We start from the raw sequence: 22079 nt of genomic DNA, 5'->3' as shown, positions 1-22079 counted from the left end.
AGCCCTTCATCAGAGCGAAAAGAAAAATTGCGAGTTGTGTGTGTGTGTTTGCAGAAAATAAGGCTACGTGATTGGCAGGAAAATGGTCACAAGAGAATAAAGATTTCATTTTTCCTTATTTTTCTCGTTGATGATCGTGTGGTCTCATAACCATCGCTGAAGTCGCATGAATTCTAGTTGTTCATCAATAGTGTCAACCAATGCACTCAGAGAATTCCTTTTTTAATTTTTATTGCCACTTAGTACAGTTTGCAAATACAATCTTCCAAGGTACTAAAAAATTAAGGACGACTCCACTTGATAAACGCCAGGTGGCTTTCTCACTCTGGAAATAGAAAATAATTTTTCATCAATTTGACTATATTCTCGCTGTTATTCATTATGCATTCCCTGTGCTTTCTTCACTAACTCTGCTATATATGTGAATGAAAGTGATCCTCGCAGTAATGTGCACTACTTAGGCAGTAGTGAAAATAAGGCCAGAAAAAATTCAGGCCTGTACGGGATTTGAACCCATGACCTCGGCGATACCGGTACAGCGCTCTACCAACTGAGCTAACAAGCCAACTGGGAGCTGGTCATGATGTTGGGTCTAAATAAACCCGTGAAGTGATGAAATAAACGGTTAAGAATATATGAAAGTCATATATTTGAACTGGGGATAAAGTTCAAATATATGACTTTCATATATTCTTAACGTCTTTATATATATATATGCTATATATGTGATCAATGCTTAACTCACACGAGAGAAGTAAATTTTACTTCCTATGGTTATTTCTACAGCAAACATTTGAAAAAAGAACATTTACTAAAAGAAGCAATTTTATCATCCAGCTGAAGTTACCTGAAGTAATATTCAAGAAAATGTAAAGCAGAGTTTCATTGTAATCTCTATGAATGAAGTCTCTTAAATCGTGTGTCAAAAAAATTTTTTCATCTTTGGAAAAATTAGCTAACTCGAAACCATTGATTTTCATAAAAAATATATATATTTTCTTGTTTTACATGTCACCTTACCAGTACAAGATTTCGATTTGATTTCTTCGATCGTTTCTTTAAGTTTGTCGAAGTCCTCCACCTGCACCACGTTACTTCCACCTGCGATCTGCTTCAGGCTTTTTATATTTATCGTCTTACCAATTCCCACGGCCAATGTGCTAACGTTCTTTTTCTGTTGTAGATAGGTAGGTAGAAATAAAATGATATCAGGAGCCAGCTGATATAGGAGAGTGAGGTATTTACGTCATAACTTGAATGAGGGGCAAGGAAAATTGACCAACGAATAGACAAACTTACTCCCTCACTAAATTACAAACAAACGGGCAGATAGACCTTTAGCTGAACAAATGATGTAAATTCTTAACTGATATGATGATACTTTTTCAAACACCGTCATAAAATAAATTTTTATGCGAGCTGCATAATGAAGTACCACCTTTTTAAATTATCAGCACGCTAATTGGTGCCACAAAAAGAGAAAAAAAGGTTAAAGAACATATGGTATGTCAATTAAACCTGAATGGGAACACTCGCTTTAAATTCTTTTTCTATATTCGCAGCAAATGCATCGAAACTGAAACTTTTCCCAGGATGTGTTGGCATTCCATCTGTCAATACAATCATGACATTTGGTTTGTCTGGTCTGTCTCCCCCTGCCTTGGTAAACAGCGAGTCTAATGCCAATTTTAAAGCCAGATCGGTGCGAGTATGCAGACGCAGTCTAATTGGCTCATCGGCTATTCTCTTCACGAGAGCTTCCTTGTCATGGTATTTTGAATCCGCAAAGGTAAACGCCAGTTCCGCTCGCTTGTTAAACGTGATGAGACCGAAGTGGTCTTCTTCTGGTGACGGGTGAAATTTCTTCACAAGTTCACACAAGAAGGTGATAACCTTTCTCAGATTAGCTTTTCTGACACTCTCGGATTTGTCGAGTACAATTCCAATGTCGAGTCCAGCTGTGCATGGAGGAGCTGTGGAAGAGTAAAATCTTGGTGATGTACAAAAGGAATCAATTAAACTGCTATGGTTACTCTAACTCTCTATCTATTGTTAGGCTATAATTCTTTTCAATTTATTCCCTTTTTTTCCCACTTTCCCAGTCTGGCACTATGTCCGAGAAACTAAGCGAGAGTTCTGTTTTTACACTTAGCTGTACTGCGTCTTTTACTATTACCAAATAATCGGTCCGAGAAAATTGATTGGATTGCAACGTCTTAAACATAACGTTAATCAATGACAGTCTTTTTCTCTCGTTGGGTTTCGCAAATAGAACCAGAAGGTTGCGAGTTTGGAGAGAGACGTGAAAGAGATCAAGCAGATTTCTGGTATCTCTTTGATAAGCTCTGAAAATAAACAAGTAGAAAATAGTAATTGATTCTGTCTTCGCCCAAACTGCTTCTGCAAGTCTTACGATGGTTTATATACTCACGACATATTGCTTCATTGCATCGAACTGTCTTTTCAGCAGGTCCCAGTTCACTGCAGTCCTTTCCACCGTTAGATGGCGGAGGATTGGTACAAGTTCTTGTCAGATTTTTTGTCCCTCCTCCACATGTCACACTGCACTCAGACTCAGAAAACTCAGTGTAACCACCATCAATTGCTACACAAACAACCAAAAACTGCAACTTCAGTTGTGCTTATTTACTTCAGTTATAGCATATGGAACAAGTAAACAAAATTTTTTACATCTAAATAAACTCCTCTAACCATAGGTGACTCAAAGTGACACTAAAGATACTTACGACATTCTGCTTCGTTGCATGAAACTGTCTTTTCAGCTGGTCCCACTTCACTGCAGTTCTTTCCACCGTTAGATGGCGGAGGATTGGTACAAGTTCTTGTCAGATTTTTTGTCCCTCCCCCACATGTCACACTGCACTCAGACTCAGAAAACTCAGTGTAACCACCATCAATTGCTACACGAACAACCAAAATTTGCCACTTTAATTGTGTTTATTTACTTCGGTTATAGCATATGGAACAAGTAAACAAAATTTTTTCATCTAAATAAACTGCTCTAACCATAGGTGACTCAAAGTGACACTAAAGATACTTACGGCATTCTGCTTCGTTGCATGAAACTGTCTTTTCAGCTGGTCCCAGTTCACTGCAGTCCTTGCCACCATTAGATGGCGGAGGATTGGTACAATTTCTTGTTAGATTTTTTGTCCCTCCTCCACATGTCACACTACACTCAGACTCAGAAAACTCAGTGTATCCACCATCAATTGCTACGAGAAATAAAACAACAACAGCAACAAAAAACAAAGGCTGTTAGTTCAGTTTATACCTTTACTGAAGTTCTAACATGTGAAACATTTACACAGAAACTTCTTTACATCTAATCAAACTGCTCAACCATAGGAGACTTAAAATGACGGTTTAAATACTTACGGCATTCTCCTTCGTTACATGGAATTGTCGTTAAATCTGGCCCCAGCTCACTGCAGTTCTTTCCACCGCAAGATGGCGGAGGATTGGTGCAGGTTCTTGTTAGTATTTTTGTCCCTTCTCCACATGTCACACTGCACTCAGACTCCGACCACTCAGTGTATCCACCATCAATTGCTACAAGAAATAAAACAACAACAACAACAACAAAAAGCTGTTAGTTCAGTTTTACTCCTTTGCTGAAGTTCTAACACGTGAAACATTTACACAGAAACTTCTTTACATCTAATCAAATCGCTCAGCTATAGGAGACTCAAAATGACGCTTAAATACTTACGGCATTCTCCTTCGTTACATGGAATTGTCATAAAATCTGGCCCCAGCTCACTGCAGTTCTTTCCACCGCAAGATGGCGAAGGATTGGTGCAGGTTCTTGTAAGTATTTTTGTCCCTTCTCCACATGTCACACTGCACTCAGACTCCGACCACTCAGTGTATCCACCATCAATTGCTACACAACACCAACAAAAGAAGCATCTCTTATGTTTGTTTTTTCAAGTGATAACTTGTAAAGTACAAGCTCGAACAATTTATTTGTATTTCAGCAAAGTGATTTTAACCTTAGGAAAGATTAGATTGCATCTGAGGAAAAGAAAGCCTGAATGGAAGACTCTTCATTTAGATTAAAACGAACCGTAGGGAAATGAACGCAAAGTTTCTAATGAAATCATTTTTTTTTACTGTCCACTTTATTATTAGCAAATTGGAACATCGGATACCATACAACTTATCCATAGAAAACTCCTGGTGATAGCTTATTAGACTCAAGAAATCTTCTTTATAAGAATTATGCCTATCACCAGGTTTTGAAATGAAAACGCAGAGTGAAGATGGTAGTTTTTTTTTATCGTTAGTGTAGTCCAGTAGATGAAATATTATTGCCTTCATTATCAAAACAGAGAGTAGCAGTAAAAACACTCATTACCAGTTATTACCAGGTTTTTAGATGATGATGCAGAAAGAAGATGGTAAGGGTTTTAACGAAAGTGTAGTAATGTAGATGTAGAATTTTTCCTACACTATACACAATACACAGAGTAGCAGCAAAAATACTTACAAAATTCTTCTTTTCATCGAAATAAACCGCTCTCACCATAGGTTATTCAAAGTGACACTAAAGATACTTACGGCATCTTGCTTCGTTGCATGAAACTGTCTTTTCAGCTGGTCCCAGTTCACTGCAGTTCTTTCCACCGTTAGATGGCGGCGGATTGGTACAAGTTCTTGTCAGATTTTTTGTCCCTCCTCCACATGTCACACTGCACTCAGACTCAGAAAACTCAGTGTAACCACCATCAATTGCTATACAAAGAACCAAAAGCTGCAACATCAGTTATGCTTATTTACTTCAGCTATAGCATGAAAAATAGGTAAACAAAGTTTTTTACATCTAAATAAACCGCTCTAACCATAGGTGACCCACTAAAGATACTTACGGCATTCTGCTTCGTTGCATGAAACTGTTTTTTCAGCTGGTCCAAGTTCGCTGCAGTTCTTCCCACCGTTAGATGGCGGAGGATTGATACAAGTTCTTGTCAGATTTTTTGTCCCTCCTCCACATGTCACACTGCACTCAGACTCAGAAAACTCAGTGTAACCACCATCAATTGCTATACAAACAACCAGAAGCAGCAACTCCAGTTATGCTTATTTACTTCAGCTATAGCACATAGAACAGGTAAACAAAATGATTTAGATCTAATTAGACCGCTCTAACCATAGGTGACTCAAAGTGACACTAAAGATACTTACGGCATTCTGCTTCGTTGCATGAAACTGTCTTTTCAGCTGGTCCTAGTTCACTGCAGTTCTTCCCACCGTTAGATGGCGGAGGATTGGTACAAGTTCTTGTCAGATTTTTTGTCCCTCCTCCACATGTCACACTGCACTCAGACTCAGAAAACTCAGTGTAACCACCATCAATTGCTATACAAAGAACCAAAAGCTGCAACTTCAGTTATGCTTATTTACCTCAGTTATAGCATATAGAACAGGTAAACAAAATGTTTTATATCTAATTAGACCGCTCTAACCATAGGTGACTCAAAGTGACACTAAAGATACTTACAACATTCTGCTTCGTTGCATGAAACTGTCTTTTCAGCTGGTCCTAGTTCACTGCAGTCCTTGCCACCGTTAGATGGCGGAGGATTGGTACAAGTTCTTGTCAGATTTTTTGTCCCCCCTCCACATGTCACACTGCACTCAGACTCAGAAAACTCGCTGTATCCACCGTCAATTGCTTTCAATAGAGAAAAATGAAATGCATGACTTTCATATTATTAGAAAGCTGCAAGGTCATATAAAATACCGTATTTTTTTAAGTTTAACTTTTTTATGGTCAATAATGCCTTAAAGTTTTAGCTCGACGCCATTTTACGATTTGCAATCACTCTTTCACCGTTACCTATTAGACACCAAAACCGCCCCTTATTTTCACTTGCTTGGCTGGTCCGTTCAAATTATTCATATTTGATGTCAAATGACAGACGTACTTGGAGACTGAACAATAACACCGACACCATTTGCTGCGCTCTTTACCACGGATTCTGTTTGCCACACCCCTGGCCTATTAGTTTTCTGTTTTTCATAAATGTATACAGCTTGTAGGTAACAGTGGTGTGGTGTGATGGTACTTTCCAGATTACCCTAGCACATGTCATACGCTTAGCTTTTCACTTGTGACATTATATAATAAAACCAGCTAATTTACAGATATTCCACATAAATTGAAATCAACTTTAAAAGTAAATACTGTTACATATAAATATAATTTTAAAATTTAAAAAAATTTACGTTAAGGATTTGAAACATAATCTTAAATAATCCCACGTTAAGTTAAGAAGTAAAAAAGGATAATCAAATGTACTAAGAATAGTAGAGCAATATGTAAAAAGTTAGGTTAAAAGACCCGAAAGGTCAATTTTGTTGGCCTTTAAAGTTCTAACCGTTCTAACGTTATATATGTATTTTGAGTGAACAATGGAGCTTTCTTATATTCAATTTTTTTTCACTCATCTCCCAATTAAATACAAAGGCACAAGTCTATGTATTAAGGCCCATTGATGATTCAAGTATTTTTTATTTCCAATACAGATTGATTAGTTATTTTTTAGCTTACCACACGTTGCTTCTAGAATATCGTCCAAATGTTCAGATAGGTCGTCATAGTCAGGGTACAGAAGCACTTTTCCATTCTTTCCTGCAATCACTGACATTATCTCCTTTTCTTTGAAAACTCTATTACCGACTCCAACGACAACTATGCTTACACCTTTGCTCTGTGTAAAAACAAGAGAATGAAACCTTATCCAGGTCACAAACTACAAGGCCCTTATTTATGATTCGTGCTTAAGTTACAATCTTCACAAATCTTCAGGATACTTTCTCACACATCCAAAAGAAAGTTTACAAAGTTTCGTTCAAAAAAAATATCGTGCGGACTTTAAGAGAATATTCGCAAGATTCGTTCGTTTACATTCTTTTTCTCTAGCACCATATGTCTGTGCTAAATATATGTTGCAGGATCACCAGCTCCAGTTGGCGGCCTTTCTTTCACATATACCTCTGAAATGGAAATATTTCATTACCGCAGTAAATTTGTTTCGCCACTAGTAAAGGACCTCGTTTAAATAGCCGTGGTGCTCAAATAAAGTATTATATTAGTCATTGCATCCTCAAGATTTACTCCTGGTGTTTACAGAAAGAAAACACCAAACATACCCGAAATAATCTACTGAAACGGAAAGGAATTTAATCTTTACGGACTCAGATTTGCTATTAGTGAGCACATCCTTGAGGAGGGTAGATTATAGGATCCAAGTACTTTCTATCCTTATCTGAATGGGCGGTTGATAAAGAAGAAGTCTAATTTTTTTACCTCCAATACATCTATGGAAGTGCTCAAACGGAATCTTAAAAGAGCGAACACCTGTCAGTTAAACTGAAATCTATTTTGTCTACCTCCAATACTTTAATGGAATCCTTAAACGGAATCACACGTCGTTTATCTCTCCTCGACTTATAAGGTTTCCCATCTGTAAACATGATTATGAAGTTCTTAGCGTCAGGCCTGTTTCCTCCTTGTTCAGTAAACAACTCCTTGGCGGCAAGATCCATGGCGAGATCTGTGCGTCTTCCCCAGGCCTTGGGTTCCACTCCTAATTTCTTCTGAACCAAGTCTTTTAATTTGTCTTCCTCGTAGTATGACTCATCGTTGAATTTGCTTTGAATAACTACTTCCATTGCAAAGGTGATAATAGCAAAATGGTTTCCTGATGGGGAAACACCCTTCTTTTCTACCAGTTCATCAATGATTTTTATCTTTTTCCTTCGCTGTTGCTCGCCTACACCTCTTGATATGTCTTGCAGTATCGCGATATCCAATTTTATATCAAGACAGCTACCTACCAATAGATAATATAATCTTTATCAATGATTTATCCCTTGAATGTTCTACATGCGCGGGGAGCAAAAGAGAGCAGAGCTGTGAGCATAAAGATGTTCGCCTATCCATGTCTCAGCATACTAAATATAGCGATATCTCGTAACAACGCTGTGCTACCACCACAGCGAGTCTTCTACAGATGTTACTTGCCTTCGAAATAAGAGTATTATAGTCACTAAGGAGAAAAGTGCAGGCCTCCTGTAGTCTGTTCTCAGCGACTGCATCGCGCACAGCTCTATGGCACTTTCACTTCTACCGATCTAAGATTTTCATGAAGGGTTCAATAGACTGACTTTTGTATTATTTTACTTGATTAATTCGAGAAGCGGATTGGTACAGGTTCTTGTCAGATTTTTTGTCCCTCCTCCACATGTCACACTGCACTCAGACTCAGAAAACTCAGTGTAACCACCATCAATTGCTATACAAACAACCAAAAGCTGCAACTTCAGTTGTGCTTATTTACCTCAGTTATAGCATATAGAACAGGTAAACAAAATGTTTTCGATCTAATTAGACTGCTCTAACCATAGGTGACTCAAAGTGACACTAAAGATACGTACGGCATTCTGCTTCGTTGCATGAAACTGTCTTTTCAGCTGGTCCTAGTTCACTGCAGTTCTTTCCACCGTTAGATGGCGGCGGATTGGTACAAGTTCTTGTCAGATTTTTTGTCCCTCCTCCACATGTCACACTGCACTCAGACTCAGAAAACTCAGTGTAACCACCATCAATTGCTATACAAACAACCAAAAGCTGCAACTTCAGTTGTGCTTATTTACCTCAGTTATAGCATATAGAACAGGTAAACAAAATGTTTTCGATCTAATTAGACTGCTCTAACCATAGGTGACTCAAAGTGACACTAAAGATACTTACGGCATTCTGCTTCGTTGCATGAAACTGTCTTTTCAGCTGGTCCTAGTTCACTGCAGTTCTTTCCACCGGTAGATGGCGGCGGATTGGTACAAGTTCTTGTCAGATTTTTTGTCCCTCCTCCACATGTCACACTGCACTCAGACTCAGAAAACTCAGTGTAACCACCATCAATTGCTATACAAACAACCAGAAGCAGCAACTTCAGTTATGCTTATTTACTTCAGCTATAGCATATAGAACAGGTAAACAAAATGTTTTCGATCTAATTAGACTGCTCTAACCATAGGTGACTCAAAGTGACACTAAAGATACTTACGACATTCTGCTTCGTTGCATGAAACTGTCTTTTCAGCTGGTCCTAGTTCACTGCAGTTCTTCCCACCGTTAGATGGCGGCGGATTGGTACAAGTTCTTGTCAGATTTTTTGTCCCCCCTCCACATGTCACACTGCACTCAGACTTAGAAAACTCAGTGTAACCACCATCAATTGCTACACAAACAACCAAATTCTGCAACTTTAGTTATGCTTATTTACCTCAGTTATAGCATAGAGAACAGGTAAACAAAATGTTTTCGATCTAATTAGACTGCTCTAACCATAGGTGACTCAAAGTGACACTAAGGATACCTACGGCATTCTGCTTCGTTGCATGAAACTGTCTTTTCAGCTGGTCCTAGTTCACTGCAGTTCTTTCCACCGTTAGATGGCAGCGGATTGGTACAAGTTCTTGTCAGATTTTTTGTCCCTCCTCCACATGTCACACTGCACTCAGACTCAGAAAACTCAGTGTAACCACCATCAATTGCTATACAAACAACCAAAAGCTGCAACTTCAGTTGTGTTTATTTACCTCGTTTAAAGCATATGGAACAGGTAAATAAACCGCTCTAACCATAGGTGACTCAAAGTGACACTAAAGATACTTACGGCATTCTGCTTCGTTGCATGAAACTGTCTTTTCAGCTGGTCCTAGTTCACTGCAGTTCTTCCCACCGTTAGATGGCGGCGGATTGGTACAAGTTCTTGTCAGATTTTTTGTCCCTCCTCCACATGTCACACTGCACTCAGACTCAGAAAACTCAGTGTAACCACCATCAATTGCTATACAAACAACCAAATTCTGCAACTTTAGTTATGCTTATTTACCTCAGCTATAGCATAGAGAACAGGTAAACAAAATGTTTTCGATCTAATTAGACCGCTCTAACCATAGGTGACTCAAAGTGACACTAAAGATACTTACGGCATTCTGCTTCGTTGCATGAAACTGTCTTTTCAGCTGGTCCTAGTTCGCTGCAGTTCTTTCCACCGTTAGATGGCGGCGGATTGGTACAAGTTCTTGTCAGATTTTTTGTCCCTCCCCCACATGTCACACTGCACTCAGACTCAGAAAACTCAGTGTAACCACCATCAATTGCTATACAAACAACAAGAAGCAGCAACTTCAGTTATGCTTATTTACTTTAGCTATAGCATATAGAACAGGTAAACAAAATGTTTTAGATCTAATTAGACCGCTCTAACCATAGGTGACTCAAAGTGACACTAAAGATACTTACGACATTCTGCTTCGTTGCATGAAACTGTCTTTTCAGCTGGTCCTAGTTCACTGCAGTTCTTTCCACCGGTAGATGGCGGCGGATTGGTACAAGTTCTTGTCAGATTTTTTGTCCCTCCTCCACATGTCACACTGCACTCAGACTCAGAAAACTCAGTGTAACCACCATCAATTGCTATACAAACAACCAAAAGCTGCAACTTCAGTTGTGTTTATTTACCTCGTTTAAAGCATATGGAACAGGTAAATAAACCGCTCTAACCATAGGTGACTCAAAGTGACACTAAAGATACTTACGGCATTCTGCTTCGTTGCATGAAACTGTCTTTTCAGCTGGTCCCAGTTCACTGCAGTTCTTTCCACCGTTAGATGGCGGAGGATTGGTACAAGTTCTTGTCAGATTTTTTGTCCCTCCTCCACATGTCACACTGCACTCAGACTTAGAAAACTCAGTGTAACCACCATCAATTGCTATGCAAAGAACCAAAAGCTGCAACTTCAGTTGTGCTTATTTACTTCAGCTATAGCATATACAACAGGTAAACAAAATATTTTATATCTAATTAGACCGCTCTAACCATAAATGACTCAAAGTGACACTAAAGATACTTACGACATTCTGCTTCGTTGCATGAAACTGTCTTTTCAGCTGGTCCTAGTTCACTGCAGTTCTTTCCACCGTTAGATGGCGGCGGATTGGTACAAGTTCTTGTCAGATTTTTTGCCCCTCCTCCACATGTCACACTGCACTCAGACTCAGAAAACTCGCTGTATCCACCGTCAATTGCTTTCAATAGAGAAAAATGAAATGCATGACTTTCATATTATTAGAAAGCTGCAAGGTCATATAGGATACCGAATTTTTGTAAGTTTAATTTTTTCATGGTCAATAATGCCTTAAAGTTTTAGCTCGACGCCATTTTACGATTTGCAATCACTCATTCACCGTTACCTATTACACCACCAAAACCGCCCCTTATTTTCACTTGCTTGGCTGGTCCGTTCAAATTATTCATATTTGATGTCAAATGACAGACGTACTTGGAGACTGAACAATAACACCGACACCATTTGCTGCGCTCTTTACCACGGATTCTGTTTGCCACACCCCTGGCCTATTAGTTTTCTGTTTTTCATAAATGAATACAGCTTGTAGGTAACAGTGGTGTGGTGTGATGGTACTTTCCAGATTACCCTAGCACATGTCATACGCTTAGCTTTTCACTTGTGACATTATATAATAAAACCAGCTAATTTACAGATATTCCACATAAATTGAAATCAACTTTAAAAGTAAATACTGTTACATATAGATATAATTTTAAAATTTAAAAAAATTTCAGTTAGGGACATGAAACATAATCTTAAATAATCCCACGTTAAGCTAAGAAGTAAAAAAGGATAATCAAATGTACTAAGAATAGTAGAGCAATATGTAAAAAGTTAGGTTAAAAGGCCCGAAAGGTCAATTTTGTTGGCCTTTAAAGTTCTAACCGTTCTAACTTTATATATGTATTTTGAGTGAACGATGGAGCTTCTTATATTCAATTTTTTTTCACTCATCTCCCAATTAAATACAGAGGCACCAGTCTATGTATTAAGGCCCACTGATGATTCAAGTACTTTTTATTTCCAATACAGATTGATTAGTTATTTTTTAGCTTACCACACGTTGCTTCTAGAATATCGTCCAAATGTTCAGATAGGTCGTCATAGTCAGGGTACAGAAGCACTTTTCCATTCTTTCCTGCAATCACTGACATTATCTCCTTTTCTTTGAAAACTCTATTACCGACTCCAACGACAACTATGCTTACACCTTTGCTCTGTGTAAAAACAAGAGAATGAAACCTTATCCAGGTCACAAACTACAAGGCCCTTATTTATGATTCGTGCTTAAGTTACAATCTTCACAAATCTTCAGGATACTTTCTCACACATCCAAAAGAAAGTTTACAAAGTTTCGTTCAAAAAAAATATCGTGCGGACTTTAAGAGAATATTCGCAAGATTCGTTCGTTTACATTCTTTTTCTCTAGCACCATATGTCTGTGCTAGATATATGTTGCAGGATCACCAGCTCCAGTTGGCGGCCTTTCTTTCATATATACCTCTGAAATGTAAATATTTCATTACCGCAGTAAATTTGTTTCGCCACTCGTAAAGGACCTCCGCCGAGCCGTGGTGCTCGAATAAAGTATTATATTGGTCTTTGCATCCTCAAGATTTACTCCTGGTGTTTACAGAAAGAAAACACCAAACATACCCGAAATAATCTACTGAAACGGAAAGGAATTTATTCTTTACGGACTCAGATTTGCTATTAGTGAGCACATCCTTGAGGAGGGTAGATTATAGGATCCAAGTACTTTCTATCCTTATCTGAATGGGCGGTTGATAAAGAAGAAGTCTAATTTTTTTACCTCCAATACATCTATGGAAGTGCTCAAACGGAATCTTAAAAGAGCGAACACCTGTCAGTTAAACTGAAATCTATTTTGTCTACCTCCAATACTTTAATGGAATCCTTAAACGGAATCACACGTCGTTTATCTCTCCTCGACTTATAAGGTTTCCCATCTGTAAACATGATTATGAAGTTCTTAGCGTCAGGCCTGTTTCCTCCTTGTTCAGTAAACAACTCTTTGGCGGCAAGATCCATGGCGAGATCTGTGCGTCTTCCCCAGGCCTTGGGTCCCTCTCTTAATTTCTTCTGAACCAAGTCTTTTAATTTGTCTTCCTCGTAGTATGACTCATCGTTGAATTTGCTTTGAATAACTACTTCCATTGCAAAGGTGATAATAGCAAAATGGTTTCCTGATGGGGAAACACCCTTCTTTTCTACCAGTTCATCAATGATTTTTATCTTTTTCCTTCGCTCTTGCTTGCCTACACCTCTTGATATGTCTTGCAGTATCGCGATATCCAATTTTATATCAAGACAGCTACCTACCAATAGATAATATAATCTTTATCAATGATTTATCCCTTGAATGTTCTACATGCGCGGGGAGCAAAAGAGAGCAGAGCTGTGCGCATGAAGATGTTCGCCTATCCATGTCTCAGCATACTAAATATAGCGATATCTCGTAACAACGCTGTGCTACCACCACAGCGAGTCTTCTACAGATGTTACTTGCCTTCGAAATAAGAGTATTATAGTCACTAAGGAGAAAAGTGCAGGCCTCCTGTAGTCTGTTCTCAGCGACTGCATCGCGCACAGCTCTATGGCACTTTCACTTCTACCGATCTAAGATTTTCATGAAGGGTTCAATAGACTGACTTTTGTATTATTTTACTTGATTAATTCGAGAAGCGAATTGTCTCTAAGAATTTGAGATAAACAAACCCAAGTGTTCTCGCTTCAAAAACACCATTGTGGCGGTTTGTAGCCAGCCAATAAAATCCTTTGATTTACTGCATCGTGCACTGTATTCGATCACCAGAACAACCCCTGTTTTGCACAAAAGTGGTGTCTGCCATGTCAGAAAATAACTGGTTAATTGCATTAAAAAACTGATCAAAATTACGAACCTTCCGGGTGAGGTACAGGCATTTGCATTTCTGGCATTTCTGCAAAGAAAAAAAGAGATCAATTAGTGCAAATCAAAATCACCTTACAGTACCCATTAAAAAGATTAATAATAATAAACTATACTAATATCAATAAACGAGACGACAAGGAATGTTCCTTTATTAATGGTATATTCAGAAATGAAACGAATGTGACCAGCTAAAAAGCTATATAGAAACCAGGCCCAACTTAACTCAGATCTCCGCAGTGCGCCAACCGTTTAGGCTTCCACATAACGCCGCCCAGCTGGAGTAGAGTAGTTGACTAGATTCTACATTTGGAGATGGGTTACACCAACTTAACTATTAAACACCATCTTGGACACCATTTTTGTCTGTGTCATTGCTGATTAATTCGTTTTTCCCCATATTTTACATTTTTAACTCATTTTTTTAGGAGCACAGCGATTGAAGACCTCTTAGCTGGTGCCAGCTGCTCTTTTCGAACAAGGAAGTAATCTTTATGAATCAACATGTCTCGCGATGAAGTTTTTGTTTTTCTCATTCATCAAAAAGGATATGCTAATCAAAGCAATTTTTCTTCAACAAGACTTTAACTTAACTTTAATTCTTCAATTTAACAAGACTTTCGCTTGTTTCAATCTAACGCGCAGAAAGACGAAGAAGTTGTGATACATTTCTTTTCTTGAACGAAGAACAGATCTTGTTTATAAATCTCCTAAAAAATCCGTCTGTTTTAAACGGAATATTAACAATCGTTGAAAGACGAATATTGCTTAATACAAGTTTTTGAAAATTTGTATTTTTTGTTCGGTACGATTTACTGATTGTTCTCAGTCGAACGCGTCACACTTAAAGTACGAGGTGCGACTGTTTTTCTCCAAAAGAAAAGAGCTGTCACAGTTTTGAGACAGATTTAAATTTAAGGCTTGGCCAGCCCTTTTATAAATTTTTCGACAAATCATTAACAGCTTCGCTTTTGAAAGGATGGCTAAACATTACGCGGCTCTAGCTTACAAATTCTTTACGCTATTTGCCCTTTTAAAGGAAATTTGTTTACCATTCAATAATTAATAAAATAATTTTTGAATGATTTAATTGATAAAATGGTTATTCTAAACACATCGAAAGATAAAGCAATTTAACAAGGACAGCTTACCACAAGTAGCTTTCACGATATCGTCCAAGTGTCCGGGAAGGTCATCAAAACTGGGATACAGAAGGACCTTTCCCCTCTCGCCAGCCATCTCGTACATATTTCTTTTTGCTCTGAACACGTTTCTACCGACTCCGACAACAATTATGCTCACACCTTTACTCTGTTGAAAGGCAAGGAGTCAATTTTTAACAAGGTCATGAACTGCATGAATCAGTCTTGTATGAACCTTTAAATTTCAAATTTTGGCGTTCAAATTTTGGCACATTTTCGCGATATCTCTGAAAATCAAATTCGAAAGAGAGAATTCAAAGTTTCGCTGTAAATTTCCGTGGAACAATAGACGAAATATCATCAAGTTGGTCTATATTAATTTTCCACAGTATTGTGATGTTATCTCCACGAATGTGTTCAAAAGTTAAAAAACAAATAAACAAAACTTGCTAAAAAAAAAAAAAAAAAAAGAGCGAACACCTGTCAGTTAAACTGAAATCTATTTTGTCTACCTCCAATACTTTAATGGAATCCTTAAACGGAATCACACGTCGTTTATCTCTCCTCGACTTAAAAGGTTTGCCATCCGTAAACAAAATTATGATGTTCTTAGCACCGGGCCTGTCTCCTCTTTGTTCAGTAAACAACTCTTTGGCGGCCAGATCCATGGCGAGATCTGTTCGTGTTCCCCAGGCCTTGGGTTTCACGCATACTGTCTTCTGAACAAAGTGTTTTAATTTGTCCTCTTCGTAGTTTGACTTATTGTTGAAGTCGCTTTCGATAATGACGTCCTTTGCAAAGGTGATTAGAGCGAAATGATTTCCTGAAGGAGAAACGCCTTTCTTTTCTACCAGGTCATCGATGAGTTTTATCTTAGCTCTCCGCTGCCTGAAGTTCATACTCCTTGATACGTCAGCCAGAATAGCGATATCCAGAATTTGATCATGACAGTCACCTACCGGTAGTAACATTATTATTAATAATTATCCTTTTTTTAAGTCGACATGCACACGAAGTTACTCAGTGTGAGGAAACATTTCGCGTCTTGTATGCTGTGCATGGTGGCAGCACAGATTGGCCTTAAACAAACTGCATGACACAATTGATACACTCGTTGGTTTTATGTTGCGTTCAATATCAACGAGAAAAGAGCCAAATAACAAACCTTCTGCCTGAGATAGATCTGAGAATGAAAAAAAAAAAAAGAAATTATTAATATTAATCATAACTCTCGCAAAAAAACATGATGTGAAATAATGATGCTGATACTGATTATAACACTAATTATAAAAAGACAATGTGTAGAGTCCTGAAAAAGGTGGTACTAAGAGTCTCGAGGCAAAAGAAAGTCCAAAAGAGACAGGAAAGCAATCTTAGAAGTATTGATGTGCACATTTCAGTATCACTTAAAACAAATGCTACTTTTTAGAACAACTGGAATCTTAACAAAGATGTTAGAAAGCAGACAAAGTGTTAAAGGTTAGTTTGACCGGTGGGCAAATCACGGCGACGTGATACCAAGAGTTACAAACCAGCCTGACGATCTTAAAACCTGTGTACCTATAAGTAATAATGAAATTGATAATGACCCAGTGTCTATGACAGTCATTAACGTTTGATCGAGTTGTTTAATCTCCCTGATGAGGGTAGTCCTTACAAGGACTGCTTTCAGTTGCAATAACTAACGCTTTAACCGCCTTAACTAAAGTTATCACTCTACTCTCCTAATAACTCGCACCCCCGCTAACTCCAACCATTTTCCTTTCCATTGGGAGTTCGAGTTGGTGAGGTTACTTTGTAGATGATAAAAGAATGTTTTTGGCGATCAGGGCTTAGGAAGAAATTAATGCATAAAAATGCTCTCCACCTGAAGATAGGGCCAAAGTCAAGATGAGACAAAGCCACAAAGTTTCCATTATCAAAAACTGGTCAATTTCTGAAAAACAATAACAGTGAACATTAATTTTAAGTGTGACATGTGCGAGCCATGCTTAAGTTATAATTACATTCCATGCATGATGAGCAAAATAACAAATGTAAATGACACCCACATTGAGCAATAACTTTCAGAACTACCTCAGAACTTCTCTAATTTTGATTCTACTACATTAAATCCTAAGCGATAGATGCGAGTCAGAGCGGTTTGTGGAAATACTAATCGCGAGTTTAAACTTATTCTATCATAATTGTACTGATTTATTCTAGGATAACAGTATTTAATGAATACTTAAGAAGCAACGAGTTTAGCACACACGTTTTTGACACATTAGTCTTTCGTGCGACCGCTGATCACCAGAAAGGCATATTTCTAAAATTTTCCACAACGGTCGGAGCCCCTCAAATATTTTGAAGGTTGTTATAATGGATGCAACGAGTGACATGCTTATTATCGAACATTCATTTATATCGTTGAGATGATGTCACACCCACGAGGTGAAATCCTGAAGTCAAGTAGCGTGTTCCCTTTCTTTGCATTTTGTAATGACTACGTATTTTTATCATCAGTTTCTTTTTGCCGTGGGTTCTGATGTGTCGCGAAACTGATGGGAACGCTTTAATAAGTTTATTACTCTGCAGCTGAAGTGCTTCTCACATGCATGGCTCGGTAATTTTCCCACGAATTTTTACTCTTTTCGGGTCGTTAATCATACAGCAATTAAAATATATACCCTAAGGGTGTAATTGTATTTTCAGGATGCAGCTTTTAAGTTGTTTCTAAATGGTTCCATTATCCTTTATCTCCAGTTATTTGATGGATCGATGCTACCATACTTTTTTGTTAAAAAAATTAGGCAGTCGATCATTTTGAAGCAAAGTTTGATCAAAATTATTTTGACGTTAGGCTAACATAGCAACGCAAAAGCTTCTTACAAGCACGCTTCATTTCAGTTCATTGCCTTAGACCTCTGTGTAAATGAGAATATGGACCATGTTTTTATTCTTATTTTTGAATTACAATCATTCTCAAGATCAATATTTATGCCGTTATAAACAAAACTCATTGTAGGTAGTTTTCTGTGAATAAGACTAGTCATGGTAAATGAGATCAGAGATGAGATTACCCTTGCAACTTTGCAGCAATTTAATTCTTGCTGCATGGTTGAGCGCATAACATCAAACAGTAATCTAACAGCTGTTTTGTTTTTTTTTTCAACGTTGGACAACCTAAGTTCCATCCTAAAGCGGACTATAAGCTGGATTTAGATGTCTTACCTTTAAATTGAAAGCAGGGATCAAGGACATTTCTCAGCAGCACTCATTTGTTGGTCACAACGATATGCTAATGTATACTAGCAATTGTTTATTGGGTTGGATCAGTATTTGATCAGTAACGGGAAACGTAATAGAAGTGTTTGTGTAAACGAATAAACGAAAACTCTATCATAAAGTATCTTTCTTCGACAAACCCCAGATGTTTAAAGACTTGTTTCCAATGATGACGTCGTGGCGCCATGAAAGAGATATGTGGATAACAGCCAACGAAGAAGTGGCAGACGAATTCCGTTGTACAATGAACGACTTGCACCCCAAACCAAAAATTTGAAATCGCTTCTAAACGAACAATTTACATTAGTTTTTGGAAGTTTTGGCCACAATACCCCTCCGAAGGAGAGAGCTCTTAAACTCTCAAATTTTACAGCTATGTGCTTTCAATTTCTATAAATAGCCACCGCCACCAGAATGAAATACATCCACCTTTTAAATAAGATTATTATGCTCAGACTGAAAATAACAGAAATTGAACGGAATAACTGACTTTGTGTAATCTAACTGAAGAATTGCCTAATTGACAAAAAAAAATAAGCAAAGTAGATATTTAAGAATTAGTAGGACAAGACTACTATTGAAAGAGCATGAGACTCACCTTTCAAGAAAATGACGATACAAATGAGTTACCCCTGAAAAACTGGCATATATATTGTGACTTTTTTTGGGGTTATGTGCTCCTTTTGTTTCAGTCTGATATGAGGGCCCATTATGACGACAATCCTCTCGAACTCGAGAAACTCGCGGTTGTGGTGCGTATCGGTTCGGTGATTCTCTAAGAAATCTCACAGCGGTAAGTTGAACAGCGAACAAAAGGGTGTTCATTTAATTAACTCGGAACACTATATGGAGAAGTGTTTATCTCTCGTGAAATTTGAAAAATAACAGGAGAGAAGCCACCTATTTGCAATATTATGGTATGAAGGATGTCAAGGATAATCACCTTCAAAAGTAGTCATTGTATCATGCTGTTTTAACACGATGTTTAAGACTTGTAAATTGATACTATGCTCTTTGTATTTTCTTGCTTTGAAGCATTTAGTCGGTTTATAATTGCAACACCTGCCTGTACTGTAAGGCACGTAGTAAAGTCATTCGAAGTAGTCATAATCCCAGTTTTAATGTTGAAAGATTGAATATTTCCTGTAAAACTGTAGTTCAAGCCTGCCATGACTTCAGAACTTTGCTCAAGGTACATTCTTGCGTGGGGACTAACAATTCAATTACATCAGCAAACTGTTATCATCAGAATTACAAGCCGAGGTGTATTTACCAAGTGTTCTAGTTTCCAAATTGGTCTCCTAATTGTTACAATCAAGTTCACTCCTTTTTAAGCCTATCTTCAGCTGGACCATCCTGTTACACGTGGAAAAATCAAATGCTACTCATATATTCCAATAATTTTCTGAATCAAAAGTTATCATTTTTTTGAATAAGCTGCTTCCTTGAATTGTGCTCCAGAAGTAATTAATGGTATTGAAGAAAAAGGGGGAAAGTTCTTGAAGCATTCTAATTTACATGAAAATTCGTTTTAAACGTTAATTGCGGCGGCGACCAAATCATCTGTGAAGCCATACTAGCAATTAAATTTCATGTAAACAACCATGATGAAGCATGTTATGTTACAGTCAAGTTCATTCCTTTTTAAGCCTATCTTCAGCTGGACCATCCTGTTGCATGTGGAAACATCAAATGCTACTCATATATTCCAATAATTATCTGAATCAAAAGTTATAATTTTTTTTAATAATCTGCTTCCTTTAATTGTGCTCAAGAAAAGCTAAATGGTATTGAAGAGAAAGGAAGAAAGTTCTTGAAACATTCTAATTTACATGAAAATTCACCATGAACGTTAATTGCGGCGGCGACGAAATCATCTGTGAAGCTATAATAACAATTACCTTTCCATGGAAACAAACCATAATGAAGCATGTTATGAATAAATTTAATCTCACCCAGTTTGACTGTAGAATCCAAAATCTTATTAACTAGCAGGTGATTAGGAAAAACGTCAATGTGTTTTCCCTGCTTCTATCATTCTATGTACTTTTTCTTATGGTCATCTATTTTTAATATCCATCTTTTATCAGCTGAAATTCAGAAGTCCTGACATGTATGATTGAAGTATGTCAAGCATTAAGGTTTGATTGTCAATTTGCTCTTCATTACTTGTAAACAGCTTATTTCTGGCAGATTTGAAAATTTCTGTAAGCTACTAGCAACAGGTTTTTCCATTGCAAGTGTGTCATAAGATCAGATTTTAATTATCTGCTTTCTTAACCGTGCTCCAGAAATAGTAAATGGTATTGAAGAAAAATGAAGAAAGTTCTTGAAACATTCTAATTTACATGAAAATTCTTTATAAACGTTAACTGCGACGGCGACGAAATCGTCTCTGAAGCTATAATAACAATTAAGTTTCCATGCAGACAACCACAATGAAGCATGTTATGAATAAATTTCATCTCACCCAGTTTGAATGTAGAATCCAAAATCTAATTAACTCGCAGGTGATTAGGAAAAACGTCAAAGTATTTTTCTTGCTTCTATCATTCTAAATAACACAAATTAATCACTCCACCGCGTCAGTGTTTTTTTTTTTTTTTGACGATACGTACTTTTTTTCTTATGGTCATCTATTTTTAGTATCCATCTTTTACCAGCTGAAATCTGTGAAGAATCAAGTCCTGATATGTATGAGTGAAGCATATCGAGCATTAAGGTATGATTGTCGATTCGCTCTTCATTACCTGCAAACAGCTTATTTCTGGTAGCTTTGAAAATCTGTAAGCTACCACCAACAGGTTTTTCCATTGTAAGATCTTGTAAGTGTTCATAAGATCAGATGTTCATCACATAGTTTTTTACATTTGAAAGCTTAAGTACAGGTTAATGAATACAGTATAATTAAATCAATTAATACAATATAATTAAATCAAACTCCTGAAATTAAGTTGACTACATGATTCAGAAATGCGTAATAACTCTTAACAAGGATGAAAAAGCAATGCCATTTACGAATTTTAAAAAAGTAAATGCCAAAAACTTAAAGATGAAATGAAAAAATCTACTACTAAAATATGGCATTTGTATTCACTGAGATTTTAAATATTAGATAGCATACACAGAGATATAAAAGAGGCTTTGTAAAAGAAAAATCAGGGCAACAAGCAAATGACATTAACTAGCTCACTGACACCTGCTCACCTGAATTCAATCCGTAAAAGGAACCCTGTAACATGTTTTATCTTCTCACACTTAAATTAAAACAATAAATATAATTATTTGCAGGCAGGTCTGGGAGGAAATTAAAGGCATGGATATATTTTACCTATAAATTAAAGAAACACATTACAATTAAATGGAGCAGAAGCATATTACCTACATGTCTATGCTTCTAAATACAGCTATGATAGGAATTTTTACGCCATTGTCTTCACGTGTAAACCGAGTGCAATAGACGGTCGTAAAAGCAATTTTACGACCCATGAAGGGTGCCCTGTGTATCAAATATATCAGGTTCAGTGCCTCCAGAGTCATAAGCCGGGCTTGTGGGGCAAAAAAATAATCAAATAATCAACAAGTTTTGCCAGGCCAATTTATCGAGAATCAACCGTAAATTAAGTATATTTTCCTAAAATAGTATGGGGAAATTTAAAATGTGCTTTTCTTTAAATTCCGAGGGTGTGACTCAATAAATTCAAAAGAAAATATCCAAGCAAGTTACAGAAATGGTTCTCGAATTGTAAACTGATAATGCGTTCACAAAACGTCCCGAAATATGCTTT

General features: G+C 37.3%; 1 protein-coding gene across 1 annotated transcript; it reads right to left on the bottom strand.

The window, feature by feature from the left end:
• Positions 1 to 201: 201 nt before the first annotated feature.
• LOC113680114 (SCO-spondin) lies at positions 202 to 16956 on the bottom strand. Its single transcript, XM_089186348.1, has 30 exons — positions 16892 to 16956; positions 16190 to 16207; positions 15537 to 15979; positions 15034 to 15193; positions 13875 to 13913; positions 12847 to 13289; positions 12008 to 12167; positions 10955 to 11128; positions 10639 to 10812; positions 10343 to 10516; positions 10027 to 10200; positions 9698 to 9884; positions 9415 to 9545; positions 9099 to 9272; positions 8783 to 8956; positions 8467 to 8640; positions 7420 to 7862; positions 6578 to 6737; positions 5525 to 5698; positions 5209 to 5382; positions 4893 to 5066; positions 4585 to 4758; positions 3734 to 3907; positions 3400 to 3573; positions 3063 to 3236; positions 2748 to 2921; positions 2432 to 2605; positions 1537 to 1973; positions 1021 to 1174; positions 202 to 325 (listed from the first exon to the last, which is right to left on the bottom strand). Exons 1-30 carry the CDS (start codon positions 16938 to 16940, stop codon positions 321 to 323), a joined length of 5613 nt encoding a protein of 1870 aa, XP_089042474.1. The 5' UTR covers positions 16941 to 16956; the 3' UTR covers positions 202 to 320.
• Between the last annotated feature and the right edge of the window lie 5123 nt (positions 16957 to 22079).

The sequence above is a fragment of the Pocillopora damicornis genome, chromosome 11 (genome assembly GCF_964200805.1).
Source record: "Pocillopora damicornis chromosome 11, jaPocDami1.2, whole genome shotgun sequence".
In the NCBI taxonomy this organism is placed as follows: domain Eukaryota; kingdom Metazoa; phylum Cnidaria; class Anthozoa; order Scleractinia; family Pocilloporidae; genus Pocillopora; species Pocillopora damicornis.
Note: the sequence above shows the minus strand (reverse complement) of the source record. Positions and strands in the feature narration are given on the sequence as shown.

Excerpts from the sequence above, each read along its gene's own strand:
- LOC113680114 (XM_089186348.1), bottom strand. The coding sequence starts at position 16,940 with ATGGAAACTTTGTGGCTTTGTCTCATCTTGACTTTGGCCCTATCTTCA. Across the intron at positions 9,885-10,026 it reads ATGCAACGAAGCAGAATGCC|CAATTGATGGTGGTTACACT; the intron begins GTAAGTATCTTT and ends TTGTTTGTATAG. Across the intron at positions 8,957-9,098 it reads ATGCAACGAAGCAGAATGTC|CAATTGATGGTGGTTACACT; the intron begins GTAAGTATCTTT and ends TTGTTTGTATAG.